Source organism: Zasmidium cellare, assembly GCF_010093935.1.
Source record: "Zasmidium cellare ATCC 36951 unplaced genomic scaffold M409scaffold_5, whole genome shotgun sequence".
Taxonomy (NCBI): Eukaryota; Fungi; Ascomycota; class Dothideomycetes; order Mycosphaerellales; family Mycosphaerellaceae; genus Zasmidium; species Zasmidium cellare.
In genome coordinates, this window is record NW_022986949.1 from 974,319 (window position 1) to 989,924 (window position 15,606).

General features: G+C 52.7%; 8 protein-coding genes across 8 annotated transcripts; 5 read left to right on the forward strand and 3 right to left on the reverse strand.

The window, feature by feature from the left end:
* Positions 1-16: 16 nt before the first annotated feature.
* Positions 17-1,892, reverse strand: M409DRAFT_63791 (uncharacterized protein; the record flags this gene model as incomplete). The annotated part of the gene is made up of 6 exons (XM_033815769.1): positions 17-167; positions 230-327; positions 379-919; positions 1,006-1,118; positions 1,182-1,346; positions 1,752-1,892. 6 exons carry the CDS (start codon positions 1,890-1,892, stop codon positions 17-19), a joined length of 1,209 nt encoding a protein of 402 aa, XP_033672446.1.
* A 98-nt stretch (positions 1,893-1,990) lies between these two features.
* Positions 1,991-3,742, forward strand: M409DRAFT_18671 (uncharacterized protein; the record flags this gene model as incomplete). The annotated part of the gene is made up of 1 exon (XM_033804602.1): positions 1,991-3,742. One exon carries the CDS (start codon positions 1,991-1,993, stop codon positions 3,740-3,742), a length of 1,752 nt encoding a protein of 583 aa, XP_033672447.1.
* A 482-nt stretch (positions 3,743-4,224) lies between these two features.
* M409DRAFT_63780 (uncharacterized protein) lies at positions 4,225-5,204 on the forward strand (the record flags this gene model as incomplete). The annotated part of the gene is made up of 2 exons (XM_033815761.1): positions 4,225-4,527; positions 4,617-5,204. The coding sequence occupies 2 exons, from the start codon at positions 4,225-4,227 to the stop codon at positions 5,202-5,204; spliced, it is 891 nt and encodes a 296-aa protein (XP_033672448.1).
* A 383-nt stretch (positions 5,205-5,587) lies between these two features.
* Positions 5,588-8,130, forward strand: M409DRAFT_63781 (uncharacterized protein; the record flags this gene model as incomplete). The annotated part of the gene is made up of 6 exons (XM_033815762.1): positions 5,588-5,709; positions 5,766-5,913; positions 5,967-6,152; positions 6,205-6,699; positions 6,759-7,420; positions 8,118-8,130. The coding sequence occupies 6 exons, from the start codon at positions 5,588-5,590 to the stop codon at positions 8,128-8,130; spliced, it is 1,626 nt and encodes a 541-aa protein (XP_033672449.1).
* Positions 8,131-8,162: 32 nt separating this feature from the next.
* Positions 8,163-9,409, reverse strand: M409DRAFT_63782 (uncharacterized protein; the record flags this gene model as incomplete). The annotated part of the gene is made up of 4 exons (XM_033815763.1): positions 8,163-8,339; positions 8,396-9,054; positions 9,128-9,177; positions 9,243-9,409. The coding sequence occupies 4 exons, from the start codon at positions 9,407-9,409 to the stop codon at positions 8,163-8,165; spliced, it is 1,053 nt and encodes a 350-aa protein (XP_033672450.1).
* A 402-nt stretch (positions 9,410-9,811) lies between these two features.
* Positions 9,812-11,410, forward strand: M409DRAFT_18674 (uncharacterized protein; the record flags this gene model as incomplete). The annotated part of the gene is made up of 2 exons (XM_033804603.1): positions 9,812-10,903; positions 10,952-11,410. 2 exons carry the CDS (start codon positions 9,812-9,814, stop codon positions 11,408-11,410), a joined length of 1,551 nt encoding a protein of 516 aa, XP_033672451.1.
* A 662-nt stretch (positions 11,411-12,072) lies between these two features.
* M409DRAFT_18675 (uncharacterized protein) lies at positions 12,073-13,247 on the forward strand (the record flags this gene model as incomplete). Its single annotated transcript, XM_033804604.1, has 2 exons — positions 12,073-12,437; positions 12,494-13,247. 2 exons carry the CDS (start codon positions 12,073-12,075, stop codon positions 13,245-13,247), a joined length of 1,119 nt encoding a protein of 372 aa, XP_033672452.1.
* Positions 13,248-13,481: 234 nt separating this feature from the next.
* M409DRAFT_63785 (uncharacterized protein) lies at positions 13,482-15,240 on the reverse strand (the record flags this gene model as incomplete). Its single annotated transcript, XM_033815764.1, has 5 exons — positions 13,482-14,001; positions 14,056-14,252; positions 14,306-14,970; positions 15,019-15,068; positions 15,125-15,240. 5 exons carry the CDS (start codon positions 15,238-15,240, stop codon positions 13,482-13,484), a joined length of 1,548 nt encoding a protein of 515 aa, XP_033672453.1.
* Between the last annotated feature and the right edge of the window lie 366 nt (positions 15,241-15,606).

The window sequence follows — 15,606 nt, forward strand, 5'->3', positions numbered from 1 at the left end:
TGAGAGACATTGCCATCTAGTCCCTAGCCGTAACTCTGTGGTCCAGACACAGTCGGGCTGCCAAGAGAGCGACAAATCCAGCAATTAGCACTGCCCCACACCAGATGGAAACTGGAGTGTAGCCATGTGTCAAGATTTGGCCGCTAATTGGGGGACCGAATAATTGCCTGATGCCGTCAAAGTCAGCACGTCCCCATGTTGAGGTCTTCTTCTGCCCAGTCAAACTTACGCCAATGCCGTGGAGCCAAAACACACGCCGAGAGCTGTTGAGACCTTATCTTTCGGCGCCAGAGAGGTGGCAGCAGCAATCTCCAAGCTCAAAATGCCCTGTCGACGATATGTCAGTTCGCACATTACAAAAGACGGGGTTTCATGTACTCCAGAAGCAAATCCATAAATGCCTGCCCAAACAAAGATACCTGCCGTTGAAGTAGCAGATGTCCAGCAGAAAGCGACGATACTTGCTGCGGCAGCTGAGCAGCTCAGAATGTTGAACTTTCCCCAGCGATCAGCAACGAACCCAGGCAATACTTTACCGAATGCGGACCCCGCATTGATAGTAGCCAACGTATAAAACGACAACCCCTGTGACATGCCACGGGTAATGGCGTAGCTGGAAGTGTAAAAGAATGACGTAAAGAATCCGAAGGAACACAGGGCCAGGCCGACACACAAGAGTATAAAGGGCGGCTGCTTCAGGAATGACCTATCCATCATAGGTCCTTCCTCGCTGGTTTCCATTTGAGTTCCTTCTTTCAACTTGGTGGATGTAGCCGGGAGCCTGGTGGCCAAGACGGCAATGGCACGAAGAGGAATCATCATAAAAGCAACTATTCGTATGGACCAACCGAATCCAAGTGAGGTCTTGAGGAAGAACTGGTCCATGACGATTGGCCAGATGACACCCCAAGGGAAGATCCTGCGACAAAGATACCGCTCGCAACTGCCAGGTTTCGAGTAAAGAATCTGGGCACCGCACCCTAGGCTGGAACTGCGATGAATGACATGCCCATACCCAGGAGGAGACCCTGTGCAAGGAAGAATTGCCAGTACTGCTTGCATAATGCGATCATGAAGAGAGCCAGAAGTAAGAAGACCGATCCGAGGATCATTGGGATCTATGCCAAAGGTCAGTTAGTCGTACGAAAAGAATACCAGTCCAGCGTGACAATACAACATACTGTTGGGCCAATCTTGTCAGCCAGAATGCCGACTGGGGCAGCGAAGAGGAAGATGGCGAACGTGTTGAAGGAGCCAATCCACGAGATTCGAAATGGTGATTCGTTTCGTAGGATATCAGATTGGTAATACCCTTGTAACACGCCGAAAGCGTTGATGAAGCCGACCTGATCATACTATTAGCTTGACAGCCTGCTTGGTTCGAGGGAGCTTGATGATGCCGTAGTTAAATAGGCCATGGCCGAGCCGCATACGACAATTATCCCGCGAGACCTGCGCTGTGTGAGTGTCTCTTGATGATATCGATATGTACATAGAAAGTATCAAATCAACTTATGTCCACTCGGAATGTGGCCCTTCCGGATGTGTATCTTGTAGTCGTCTTTCTTTCGACTCCATGCTAAGGGTCTGCGTTGAGTTGTTTATGTCGGTGGTAGATGGGAAACTGGCATAGGAGAGAGTAAGAGCTTTGCTTGCTGGTAGCATATAAGTATTGGAGGCAAAGACTGCGCGGCCACAGCGGACTGTCCGCGAAGCGTTGAATACGCCACAACATTGGTCGACAATTATACCGGCTTGCTGATTGGAACAGAACCTCGATTGTAGATCATCATCGCCCAATTCCAGCGATGTGGCAAGGCTGCGGGCAGTCCGCCAATGGATGCTTCCTTCGGGGAGTGTCCGTGGAGCTCTCCGGAACGCTTTCCACACATTCGACCCAACCTTCCTCAGCTCTTCAGCTCACTCCTCGTTTCCTTGAATCGCTTTCCTGTTGGCCGCCGTGGCTAAAGCTCAACATCTGAGTATCACGATGGCTCCAGAACGAAACGAGCGACGACGGCAGAATCAAGTGGCTTGCCACATGTGCCGTGCCCGAAAGCTGAAATGCGACCAACGAAAGCCGTGTTCGAGCTGCACATCCCGACGCTGGATGCGAGTACGTTGGAAGACAGGATGCCGTCTCTTGCCAGATGTGCCGCAATATCATCAGCCGAAGAACACGAAGCGCATTTTACTTCCCCCTCGAGACTTTGCTCTTCGAGTGATTGATCTGTACGAGGAGAAACTGGAGTCGGCACAGCAGGTTATGCACATTCCAACGGTGCGTGCAAAAGTGCAGCTTCTCTACGAGCAAAGCCGAGGTCCTCGACCAGGCTCACAACAAGGACTCATTGCATTGCTACTGGCAATGAGTGCCCATATCGGGTTCTGGGATACTTATCAGCGAAATGGGTTATTTCAAGATGTCGAACTTGCTGCGAAAGTCTCCACTGTCCTTGCCCAACAAGCAATGGACGCAATGAACTATGCGCGAGATTCAACCACGGCTACGATGGAAGCCGTTCAAGCTGCCACCTTGCTAGTCTTTCTTGAATATCACATGGAAGGTTTCTCCATGCGACTGCGACTACTACAATCGACTGCACTGGCCATGGCTCGTGAGCTCCGCTTGCACATGATCGACGCTGTCCAGTCTAAACCAATTGACCTCGACCAAGCGGCTGTCATCGAGATCGAGACAGGCAGAAAGCTCTGGTGGTACATTGCTTGCACAGACTGGCTTCTGGCCTTCGACAGTGGTCCAACTCAGGGTGTATACTCGGTCATCCCACAACAAATGCGAGTAAAGAAGCCACGGAATCTGAACACGGACGACTTCTTTACCCGCGATCTCGACTTTGAACGGTCGAATGATGCAGCCACCCCCATGGCGTACTACTTTCTCCGCATCAGGCTCGCAGAGGTCTGCCGAGAAGCAGTCGATAGTATGATCATGCAACAGCCAGAGGCGGTGCCTTACGACAAAGTCTATGAGCTCGATGGCAAATTTTGTGCTCTTACTACCAGCCTCCCACGGTTTTTGCAGCTCGACGTCGGTCCTGAGACCATCAAGCGCGAATTTGGCGACAGGGGTGGCAGTCAAATCGGCCTTCAGCGAGCTCTCGCCAACCTCATGATATCCGTTCGACGATGCAAGTTTCACTTGCCTTTCTTAATACGACACAAAATCAACCCACGCTATGCTTTCTCACGATATGCCTGCCTTGAGTCCGCTCAGAAACTGCTGGAAGTCCGGCGAGTGTTTCTGGATGATAGTAGCTGGCAGATCTCCTCGACCTTGCCATTGTTGGGCTTGTACCGCTTTGTGTTCTACGCCGCTATGGTGTTGGTCATGGATCTCTGCATCAACAACCCCAACGATCGCACGCGGCTGGTTGAAGTCCGCGACGCTATGCAGATCGTAGCCGAGACGAAAAGCACGAATCAGACTGCCTGGCACTTCCTCCATGCACTGCGCGATGTGCTCTCGAGACATGGAATCAGCTTGCCCGTCGAAAATAACAGCAATGTCATTACGCCTCACCAAACTCGCCAAGAAGGCACACAATCTATTCCAAACGACTCTATCAGCGAATGCAGGCCGATGACGGGGAGATCAACCGATCCCGTATTCGACTTCTCAGAGTTTGAATTGCTTTGGCCACAGAATCTTGTCGACGATTTGTTCCTCGATCCACACTGCTGGGATGGGCTCATCAATCTCGATACTCGTATCATGTGAAGTTTTCGAGCTTGATTATGGATCTGGTTTGGCGATTCCGTACATGCAATATTGAAACCTCGAGCGTTGCATAGTTCTTCGAGAATGCTTAGCAAGTGCTCAAACTCCTTTTTGATCCAGAGAAACTGTTACAGCAGGCCAACTGCGGACTTGGAAGCTCTCGAGCCGGCTTCTAGGGTAATCAGGCTGTGTGTTCCGTATGTCGTGAACCACTACGCCTCAGGCGCATTGAAACTGTTCCGAATGTCCGAACGGCCAGAGTTAGGACTCCAGTTCAGTTCGCCAGCCCTACTCACTACTTCAAGCCCCAGACTTATACCGTCGTGTTCCATCTTTTGCACTCCCCACAGGGCGCAATGCTCGGACTCAGGAAGCGCATCGGGTCCGATCCGGCGGACTCCCCTTTCCAACCAATCTTTTCGCAGTCTACGCTATCAAGCAGAAGCGACTCTATTGTTACAGCCGCCACTCAAGCACCAAACATGAACTTCTTTCATCCACCACCCACGATCAAGGCAGAGTTGTATCTGACTGTGCCCAAAAATCTTCGATGCAGCGACGAAAGCGAGTGGAGAGGCGGTTTTGCAGGAGGCTATGAGAACATTTTCCTCGAAGGCCCAACAGCCGATGACAAAGGCAATGTCTGGGTCACTGACATTCCTCATGGTCGCATTCTGAGATTCGACTCCAACCGTCAGGGGACTGAATGTGTCAAGTACGATGGCGAGCCAAACGGCATGGCCATTAGGCGGGACGGCAAATTCGTCGTCGCAGATTATAAGCAGGTATGCTGTTTCTCCATAAGAAGGCAGGGGAAAGACTTGGCTGATATTCGCACCGGGGAATGTTGCTGTTCAATCCCGCCGCGAATGAGATATCTCCGCTTCTAACCCGAAGAAATCTCGAGAGATTCAAAGGCCCCAACGATGTCATTGTCGACTCCAAGGATAATATCTACTTCACCGACCAAGGACAAACGTCGATGGTTGATCAGACTGGCAAGGTGTACCGTCTCTGTTCCGACGGAAAGCTCGATGTACTCGTATCGAACGGCATCTCACCCAATGGCCTGGTCCTGTCGCCTGATGAGCAATTCCTTTACGTCGCCATGACTCGCTCGAACGAGGTCTGGAGACTGCCGCTTCACAAAGATGGGTCAACTTCTAAAGTTGGTGTCTTCTTCAGATCATTTGGCAATGCGGGGCCGGACGGCTTGGCTGTGGACGAGGAAGGCAGTCTGTTTGTCTGTCATCCGAGTCTTGCTTCCGTTTTCGTGGTCGACAAGCATGGGATGCCTAAGGCTCGGATTGCGAGCGCAGACGGGATGAATCTTACGAATTGTACATTCGGTGGCCCTGATGGTAAGACCATCTTCATTACCGACAGCTTGAAGGGTAACATACAAAAAGTGGAATGGCACTGTGCTGGAGTGAGGCAATGGAAGACCGCAGCGTCAGAGTAACAATAGTGGGTAGAGTGGAGAGGTATGGCAGTGAGATGAGTCCCATGTCGATGTCAACGATAATTCGGCAGTTTCGAGACAACAAACGTTCGTCTGCGGCCGATGGACAGCATCATTGAACGGGTTTTTGAAAGTCCATGAGCGTTCTACCCACCACGCCATGCCTGTATAAAAGCTGTTCGGACTCTGTCCGACGGCAGCTGTCCGATCAACCCCCTTTGGTCGCTTACTCGAATCCATTCTCACCCCAAGCTCCCCATTTTCTCCACAAGAGGCTGTGGAGAAGGAGCACAGCGGCACGGGGCATTTCCACATAAAAAAGTGTGTCGGGGACCGCCAGGTCGCAGGTATTCACAAGACCAACCCCTTGCTCTGTCGGCATCATGGCAAAGACGCACCTGATCTCTACCGCGAGACAAGCGATCAAAGAAAGCCCAAAAGAAATATTCAACTGGTACCTATTCTTTTGCTGTGCAATCATCAGTTTTAGCGGCGTCGCGAAAGGGTTTGATGAGGGTCAGGCTACACCATTGTTGTCTCTGCAAAATGACTAACCAGTAGCACTGCAAGCAACATCGCCAGCATCGTGGTGATGCCGGCATTCAAAGAGCGATTCCACATAGCTCACCAGTCCGAGGCCGAGTACGCCGACACCAAAGGCTGGATCGTGTCAATTGCTACGGCAGGAGCAGTGTTTGGGTGTCTTTCGGTGAGAAGCAAAATCAGGCTTCGAGATTTGAGTGAAGCTGATGGATATCAAAGTGCACGTGGTGTAACTCCCACTTCGGTCGTAAGATCACGCTACAGATATACACAGTGATCTACATTGCCGGGATCTTTGGCCAGACATTCAGCGGCGGCTCTCTTGCTGCTCTCTATGTCAGCCGCATCATCAGTGGTTTCGGGATTGGAGGGACGACGATTGTGCCCAGCGTTTATCTTGCAGAGGCATGATCTTCATCCAAGCTGGAAAGTAATGGAATGTAGCTGACTGCTTCAGATCGCCCCCAAGTCCATTCGAGGCCTCATCACGATCCAGTACGCTTCCTGCCAGCAGCTGGGTGTTGTCTTCGGATTCTTCTTCAATTATGGCATCACCAAGAGCTTTGCAGGGACTCAAACTCAATGGCAGCTCCCAACAGCGCTTCAAATTGTGCCTGCGGTAATCTGGGGAGTCGGAACATTCTTCGTGGCAGAATCTCCTCGATGGCTCCTCTCCGTAAACAAACGCAGCGATGCTATTCGCAGCTTAGAGCGGATCCGCCATCTTCCAAGAGAACATCCTCTCCTAGTTGGCGAGCTCGGTGCGATGGACGTCCAGCTGGAGAATGAGATTGAGTCTGTTGCCGGAGCCAGCCAGCTCGATCTCCTCAAGGAGACGTTGGCTACGCCAGAGAACAGACGCCGCTTCAGCCTGATGTTCCTGGCTCACACATTTGGGCAATGGTCAGGTGCTAACGCCATCACTCAGTACTCACCGACCATCTTTGGCTATGTAAGTTTCCACGACCCTTCTCGATGCTCCACGAGAGCGGCAGGCTGACAGTTGTCTAGCTCGGAGTGGCAAGCGGCGACACGACGTTCCTGGCTACTGGGCTCTACGGTGTTGTCAAGTTCGCTTCCGTTCTGATCTTCAGTGTCTTTGTGGTGGACTTTGTCGGTCGTCGACGATCCTTGCTTACTGGTATCATCCTCCAAACCGCCACCCTAATCTTCATCGCCGGGTATCTCGGAGCCACGACAGGAATGACGGCAGCGGAGATTGAAGACGACGGAAATCTCGTACGAGCGAGCACAGCGGCCATTGTTGCAATCTACCTTCACGCTGTGGCATGGTCGATTGGCTGGTTCTCCTTGCCGTACCTCATCAACTCTGAGATCTTCCCGACTCGGATCCGCTCCTTCAATGTATCAATCTTCATGGCCCTGCATTGGGCGTACTACTTCGGATGCTCGCGAGCCATGCCGAGCTTGCTTGCTGCGACTGACCGCTATGGGGCATTCATATTCTTCGCCAGCATCTGTGCGTTGTCGCTGGTGTTTGCATTCTTGTGCATGCCCGAGACAGCAGGGAGATCATTGGAATCTCTGGACTTACTATTCGAGCGGCCTCTGCATACCGTCTGGAAGGTGGCTTATCCAAGCACAGAGGATGTGATCGATGATGCGATCGTTGGCCAAAAGGCTTTGGAGGCGGACGATGCATTCCACGTGGAGCATACCGGTCAAAAGAAATGAGCCAAGATAGTGATTTTCTCCATTGGACAGTCGGCTGCGAGGCACCAAGAGTAAAGGTTATACCGACGATGCTAGAAAGCCAGGAGTTGGAGAGCCTGGCGTGAAAGTTAGCAGTGAGTGATTTCGACTAAGGAATGCGGCCGTCAAAGCCAAGAAGCAATAGATTTACGACCCAGCGGAGGAAAAGATGCAGAGAAAGGAGAAGCCAGTGTTTGCATTGCGGCTCAGTAGAGGAGTCCTCACATCCCATTTGGATTGCTGCAAGTTTAGCTACTCATGCTAGTTTGCAGATATTCTTGGGCATCTCAATGCCCTGTATTCTTCTGTCGTCATCGTCTTTTCGTAAGAAGGATTCCAAAGCGGTGTGACGATACGATTATGCCAGAAGCCATGAAGCACAAGCGAAAAGACTTCAGCAACGTCGGCGTCTTCAAAAAGCTGGCCCGCTGCTCAACGCTATCAATATTACACGATGTCCCCGAACCCTGTTGGCGGGCGCCAAGAGGAGATCAAATGCACAATCCAAGAGTCTTCAATCGATATTGGGACGCCAAAGAGGTCCATTTGTAGCTCGCCCGTTGTATGGCCATCCTGTCGACATACGCTACGCAACCCTGGCCGAGCTCAGAGCTGCCGCAACGTAGGTTTCCTTGCCCAGGTTACGTTTCTGCTTAGAATCAGGTATTGAACTTGTAGCGTTTGACACTTTCCTCGATCCACTTACACAAGGTAATAGGCGTGAGTCTTGTTGTCCTTCAGTGCATTGCGAAACTTGGCAACAAATACCCGACACTCATCGATGCTCCAACCAAGCACTTTTGTCAGCAGGTACAGCGCCCAGCCTTCACAGCCTTCAAAGCAGTAGTGGAAATTCCACATCCCGAGCTCCTTCATGGACTAGAAATTGATAAAAGTCAGCTACTGAAGATGGATATTCAAAACGATGGACTTACCTTGTCTTTAGGCCACCTTCCCACAGGGACTTTAAACCACCGAGAATGTATGTCTTGAAACCCAGCATCTTCTACCCAAGCAACGGTATTGTGTGCGACCTTGAACGTCTTGCCCATTTTCTGGCCCGCTTCGAAGAAGACATCGGACCACTGCAGCATCGTGTGATCCGGCCCAAGGGTGCCATCGTCGCTGGCAAATTGAATATCAATCTCCATCGACTGAATCCACCCTCCAGGGGCAGCATGTTCGAAAGCCTGTTTGTACAGTCCCGGCCAGTCTGCAACGCTGCCGTACAAACATCGCAAATGGATGAAATCGAAGTGGTTTTCGGGCTCTTCCCATGGCTTGGTGATGTCGTCGATGACAAAGTGGCAATTCGGCGGGAGCCAGCTTGGCTGTATGGGACTCAAGTCGACTCCTGTAACGTCTGCATTGGGGTAGGCATCAGCGAAGTCAATGGCCCAGATACCAGTGCCTGTTCCGAGATCAAGGACGTAACGACAGCTTTCTGGGTCGATCGGGGCCAGGTAAAGTTTGTTCTTCAAGAGGAGCAAGAACATATGATGGCCAATATCGAGCTGGTCGTTCTGCTGCTCATCGTTAGGCCCCCAATATGGATTATCTTCACCGCGAAACTTGTGATACGTCCGGCCAAATTCTAGACAGATGGTAAGTAAGCTACCGGAGTACCCTCAAAATCGTAGTTATGTCACATCATTATGATGGCTTACCTTCCCTATGACGGAGAATCGTAGAAGCTAACGACGTAGTGTCGGACTCGCTGGAGTGGAGGAGACAGAGTCAGCATTGGAGGCCCTGGACAAATTGAGGCATGTAAGGACTAACGGGTCGGCACCAAGAGCAGAGTCGACATCTGGGTCATCTTCTATGTCATGGAGGTCTTGAGGCAGTGTTGCAGAAGCCTCTGCGGTCGTCAGTACGGATGGATCTATCTGGGAGGCATTTTGCGCTTTGGCAGCTCCTATCCCGCCGCTGGACGCTGCGTCAGCCATGAGATGACGAACGCCGCCGATGGACCCGGGAGTGAGTGAATGCTGATATTTCCGTTCTGGACCATGCGCGGTTGAGTGTTGGTGTTGAGGTGGGAAGAGGTGAAGTGAGTTCGATAAACCGGGCCAGGTCGAGCAGATCCGGCGCTAATGACAGCACCGATGCCGATCTTTGCATGTGATAGGCGACGGGATGGGGCGCGCGGCCCGTGAGCTTAACTCAAACGGCTAGCACCTTCTAGCCTGGGCACTAGTGCATAGCAGCAGATAGCAATACAGCAAATGGTGGGTGGCGGGGAGGTCAGGATGTTTCTTTCCTTCTCCCCAGCATCTATCTATCCATAGACGAGCATGCCCTGGTCACCACTGTGAGCCCTCGTCGACGACCACAGCGCTGGGTCCAGGATGTCAGCGACGGATCAGTCATTCACCGGCCTCCTGCTAGCCTACAAGTGGCATGTGCTGGTAGCGGCCATCTCATCCTACATCGCCTCCATCTGCATCTACCGACGCTTCTTCCACCCACTCGCCCGGATTCCCGGACCATTCCTCCCGGCTGTCACCAAGCTGTACCAGACGAGCTACCATTGCCGCTTCTACCTCCAGATTGAAAAGCTGCACAAACAATATGGTCCCATAGTTCGCATCACGCCCGAGGAAGTCCACATCGCCGCCGACGCCGACAGCTATGACCGGATATACCACGTGGGCAGCAAGTACTCCAAGTCCCCGAACTTCTACAATGCGTTATGTGCTCCGTATTCCAGTTTCGGCGCCTTGTCGAATGAGGTCCACCGTCTACGAAGAGGTGCCATGAACCCCATGTTCTCGCGGCAAAAAGTGCTCGACTTGGAATCCATCGTGCAGGAAAAAGCCGGGAAAGTATGTCGTAGCATGCAGATTGGCATCGAAAGCGGGCAGCCGGTCAATCTGCATCAGATCTTTCGGGCCGTGTCGGTGGATGTTGCTTCAGAGTATGCCTTTGATCGATGTTACGACTTTCTGGAGGCCGACGATAATGGGGCCAAATTCTGTGAGATGGCTCGCGGTATTGGACCTGCGCTTTATGTGTTTCAGCAATTCCCTTCGTTTCAGAGCCTTGCGTTGAAGACGCCGCCATGGATGGCACCGTACCTATCTCAGCCACTGGGATATGTGACTGGCTTGCAAATGGAATGCGTGAGACAGGTAGACGATCTCAAGGAGCGAATGAGCCGAAGCGAAGTTCTTGGGAGGCAGACCATCTTCACGACTCTACTTTCTCCCGAAGACAAGCCAGATGGATACGAAGTACCCACATCGTGGCAAATCAAGGACGAAGCATACAGTGTGCTGGTAGCAGCAGCTGATACTACGGGAAACGCCATGACAGTCGCCGCCTTCAATGTCCTGCGAGATCAGAGCATATATCGAAAGTTGGTGGCTGAGCTGGAGGAGATCTTTCCAGACCCAACCAAAGATCTGTCCTTCATCACCCTCGAAAGACTGCCATACCTGGTAGGTAGTGTCCAAAGTTTTGCTGAAGCTTCTACTGACCATTTCCAGACTGCCGTCATCAAAGAAGGCCTTCGCCTCTCCTTCGGCGTCATGTCTCGCCTGCCTCGAGTTGTTCCGAGTCCAGGTTCAACGTTCTACGACCACTTCCTGCCAGCCGGCACCGCCATCAGCATGTCAGGCTGGATGATGCATCGAGACCCTGAAGTCTTTCCCGACCCCATGAAATTCGACCCCGAACGCTGGATGAAGGGTGCTGAAGAGTTTCGTCGTCTCGATCGCAACATGGTGCCTTTCGGCCGTGGCTCTCGACAGTGTGTGGGAATGCCGCTTGCATACGCTGAGCTATACATCACTCTCGGTACTCTCTTTCGCAGGTTTCCGCGGGGACTGGCCGTGTGGAAGACGACGCAGGACACGATGCAGGACTACGAAGACTATTTCAGCAGCTACCATCCTAACAGCAAGCGTCATGAGTGGTTTCGGGCATATGTGCCGTCCAAGTCGTAATCAAGAGGTACGCTGGCGATCAGCTGTGAGTTCTTTCAGCGCGCACTTCTAACCAAAAGCGGTGTTTGAGTGGTGCTACTGCAACTGGACATGAGTGCAAAAGAGAGGATGCTCCGCGGATTTCAGAGATGACCATGCTGCTGGTGAGATACTAGTGCAACTTAGTGCCTATCTTTTCGCAGATATCAGTATCCATTCTGCTTCAATTGACTGCTTTCCAACGCATCGTGCATGATCCATCGTCAGGTTGCTCGCAGCCAGGCAAGCTCTGCTTGCAACCAGGTGCAGTGGAAACGAACAACAAGACAAACACCACCAACGTGCGAGACGTAGGCTTCATAAGCGCTGCAGAAACTCGACAGTCAGCATTCAGCTCCTCAGCTTTATACGCCAGATCAACATACACCAACACACGTCGTAAGAAGTCGCCCGCAAGATCTTCCTCTTTTGACGAAACTCTGCCTTACCCGCGTAAAAGGGTCAAGACGATGTCCTGCTTCTTCATGGCTGCATGCACAACTTACGCAACACATCCTCGGTCGTCCACCGGGATTTAAGCCTGGAAGGAACCAGGGCTGGTATAAGTATAACACCGGCACTCCTCGCCCAGGGATGTAAATCCATCTCCTTCCTCTCTAGTATAACCGCTCATTCTCCTCACAATGCTTTCGCTCCCCAACATCCTCCTCCCCCTCCTCTTCCTCACCCCCTTCTCCACCGCCCACGCCACCCCCTCAACCCACAAACTCGAATATGGCCGCTACACCGTCCCCTCCCGGGCCTCCAACAACGGCATGCTCGAAATCACGGACCAGATCGATCCGCCATGCAAAGACTGCCTCATCACATTCATGCAAGTGGCGTTAGAGTACGCCGACGGCAGCGACGCGGACGCCGATACCGGGATGTGGATGCACCATTTCGTGTTTGTGAATGATCGGGAGACGACGTATGAGGGCGAGACGGAGGGGCATCCGTTCTTTGCGAGTGGGAATGAGAGGACGGCGTTGGATTTGACGGGGGGTGGGTGAGTTTGATTACATCTCAACTGGACGAATGGATTGCTGACGAGGATGACTATAGCCAGGACCCCGTAGGATACCACTTCCGCTCCACGGACCGCCTGACGTTCTACGGCGAGCTGATGAATATGCTCTACGAAGAACAGACCGTCGTCCTCTCCGTCCTGTGGGAGTACGTCATAGCTCCCTACACCGACTACGCCCTCGCCACGCCGTACTGGCTCAATATAGGCGGGTTCGGGGACTCGGATCGTCCAGCGGCGAATAACTCACGGTTTACGTATAGTTCTCCCACGCTGACGCCCGACTTCCACGGACGGATCGTGTTCATCGGCAGCCATCTTCATGATGGAGGGACTCTGGTGGAGGTCTTCAAGAATGGGGAGGTGCTTTGTGGGGTCAAGCCCGTTTACGGTGAAAGTAAAGGCGAGTCGGCAGATGGGGCGTTGCATATCGTAGCCATGCCTGTGTGTCTCGATGCTGGGAGAGTGCAGCCGGGCGATCAGTTCAATCTCACGGCGACGTTTGATACGTTCGAGTACGCGCCCATGGTGAATAATGATGGGTCTTTGGAGCCGATCATGGGGGTTGCGGTGGCGTATGTTGTGAAAGATGATGGGCCTCCTGTGAAGCGGGAGATTGACTGGAAGGTGTGGATTCCGTTGGGCTTCGTCCTTCTGTTGCTGCTGGTAGCTGGTTTTGCTGGAGTTCGTGCGGGCTTGAGGTCTCGGAGGAGATATGCTGAGTGGTTGAAGAGGGAGCAGTACCAGCCTGTGCACGGGGACGAGGAGACTGACGCATTTCTGGAGAAGTGATCGCAAGTATGATGATGGGATGATTGTCACGATGGATACAAACATGAGGAACGACAACGAGCGACCTTAATGAGAAGAGACAAAGTCGCTGGCACTGTGTACGGTAAGATTTAGTTCTGAGTGTACTGGAACCTTGAGCGAGAGTTCACGACTGTGCCCGAAATCTCATACCAACCTTTCCACGCCTTCTGTCCAACCCTCTCTTACTCTATCCGAAATATGCGAAAGTCCTCATCATCTCGTCGTCAAAGACACCACAGGCTTCAAGTCACTCCCAATCATGGCAGGCTGCGGCTGCACGTCACTCGGAGGGACGGACCCGTTGCGCTTCAGATCGTCGTAAGCCTCCTCGCTCGCGTCATCGTCTTGCTTGCCCTTCCGTCCGTTGATCTTTTCATCGACCTTTCTGATAATGGCAAGAATCGTGCCAAATGCCAACACAGCAATACCAATAACGAACGCTCTTCGGTATCGAGGCTTGTCGTCTGAGCGGAAGATCTGGGCTCCGTAAATGCCGGCAATGTTGGCTCCCATGATAACCATGGCCATGGCGAGGGCTCGTTCTTCCGAGTCGGTGCAGGTAAGCGACATCCAGGTGATGTTGAGAGGGTGGGAGAAAGTGCCGAAGACTTGAGTCCAGACGACGCCAAAGTATCGCAGACCTTGGTTGTTGACTTCGGTGAAGCTGCGGTTGAAGACGTAGGCGAGAGTGGCCATGCTGAGGCCGGCGATGACGGTTTCACCTCGTCGGTTGCTATCATCACGATTAGCTTGGCATTCTCTTCAGAGAAACGCTGGTCATGCTTACAAGTGATCTGAAACCCAGCTGAATGAATAGGAGACGGGAATCTGGATGAAGAGACCAACAGCGGCCATCGCGTTGGCTTTCAAGCCGTCGAAGCCCATCTCTTTGACGAGCGATGGAGCGTAGGTATCGAAGCCACGTTGGGGACCGTTGTTGCAGAGGGTAATGAGGAAGTGAACCCACATGCGCCAGCTGGAGAACTGTGATTTTGTTAGCACTGGTAGCATATCAGTATCGGAAGCAGGGAACTAACGGCTTTCTTGAACGCCGACAACCCAATGCGCTTCTTCTTCTTCCCCTTCGCTGGGTCGTCGATCAGAATTCTTCGATTGAGGATGTAGAGCTCTCGCTCGCTGAAGATCTTCCACTTCGGAGCAAACGTGCTGTGCGGGTTCTTGAACGAGTCGGGCAAGAAGAAGCCAAAGACGAAGCCAGAAGCCATGGTGAAGGCGCCCATGAGGACGAACAGCCAGAACCATCCGGGTTTGCCAGATACACCACGCATGTGCAGAATACCGTAGGCAAGCAACTTCGCAGAGGCCTGGCCGAACTGGTTGCCAAAGTAGAAGATCATGACTCGCTTTGCGGTTTCGCGGCGAGTGTACCATGTGGATAAAGTCCAAAGACCACCAGGAATGAAGCCAGATTCGGTGATACCGAGCAGGAAACGAGTAGCAATGAAGGAAGCGTAGTTGGTCTGCCATGCCTGGAAGGTGCTGACGAGACCGAAGAGGAAGAGCTGGAGGGTCAACCATTTGCCTGGGCCGACGCGGTAGAGGATCATGTTGGATGGGATTTCAGTGAGGACGATGCCGAGGGACAGCATTTGTTGGCCGACGTTGAACTGGTCCTGGGTGATGTTGACATCTTCGAGGAAGTCATCGGTGAGGGCGTTCGCGATGTTTCCACGATCGAGCTCTGGGAAGAGTCAGCACTGTCGAAGCCAGCCTTACGATATGTACCCACGCAAGCAGAAGAAGCCCAGGGTCAGGATGGGCATGATGATCAGATCCAGCCTGCAACCAAGTCAGCACGACCGCTATACTACATCACCTGTCCATGCTCTGCTTACTTGCGCTTCGCCTTGGCCTCCTCCTCGACCGTCCAATCTCTCTCCACGGCAGACTCCTCATCGCTGCCGTAGGACTGCGACTCGGCCAAGACGACCTTGCGATCAGGGGACGACATCTTGAGCAGGTGTAGCAGAAGACGCCCGACCGGAATGAAAGTTTGATAACAAGACAAGACCTACCCTCTTCTGTGTTTCCATGGCGCTGGAAGAGCCTTCTTTATGACAAGATCTCTCATGGCCCGCCAAGTGGCATTGCACCATCTTGCGATGGGAATTGGCGCATCTGGAACGCACAAAGAGAGACGGCCCACGCCATGGCTCGCGTGTCGCGTGGTTGTGTGTGGTGCCAGGTGAAAAGCATTTCGGTCGAGAGCCTGGGCAGAGGCGTCTTGCGCAGCAAATGCCCCCGGAGAAGCGTGGTCACGTCGGCGCTTCTCGTGCTGTTTTGCACTGTTCTTCCACCGATCAGGCTCGGCCATCTT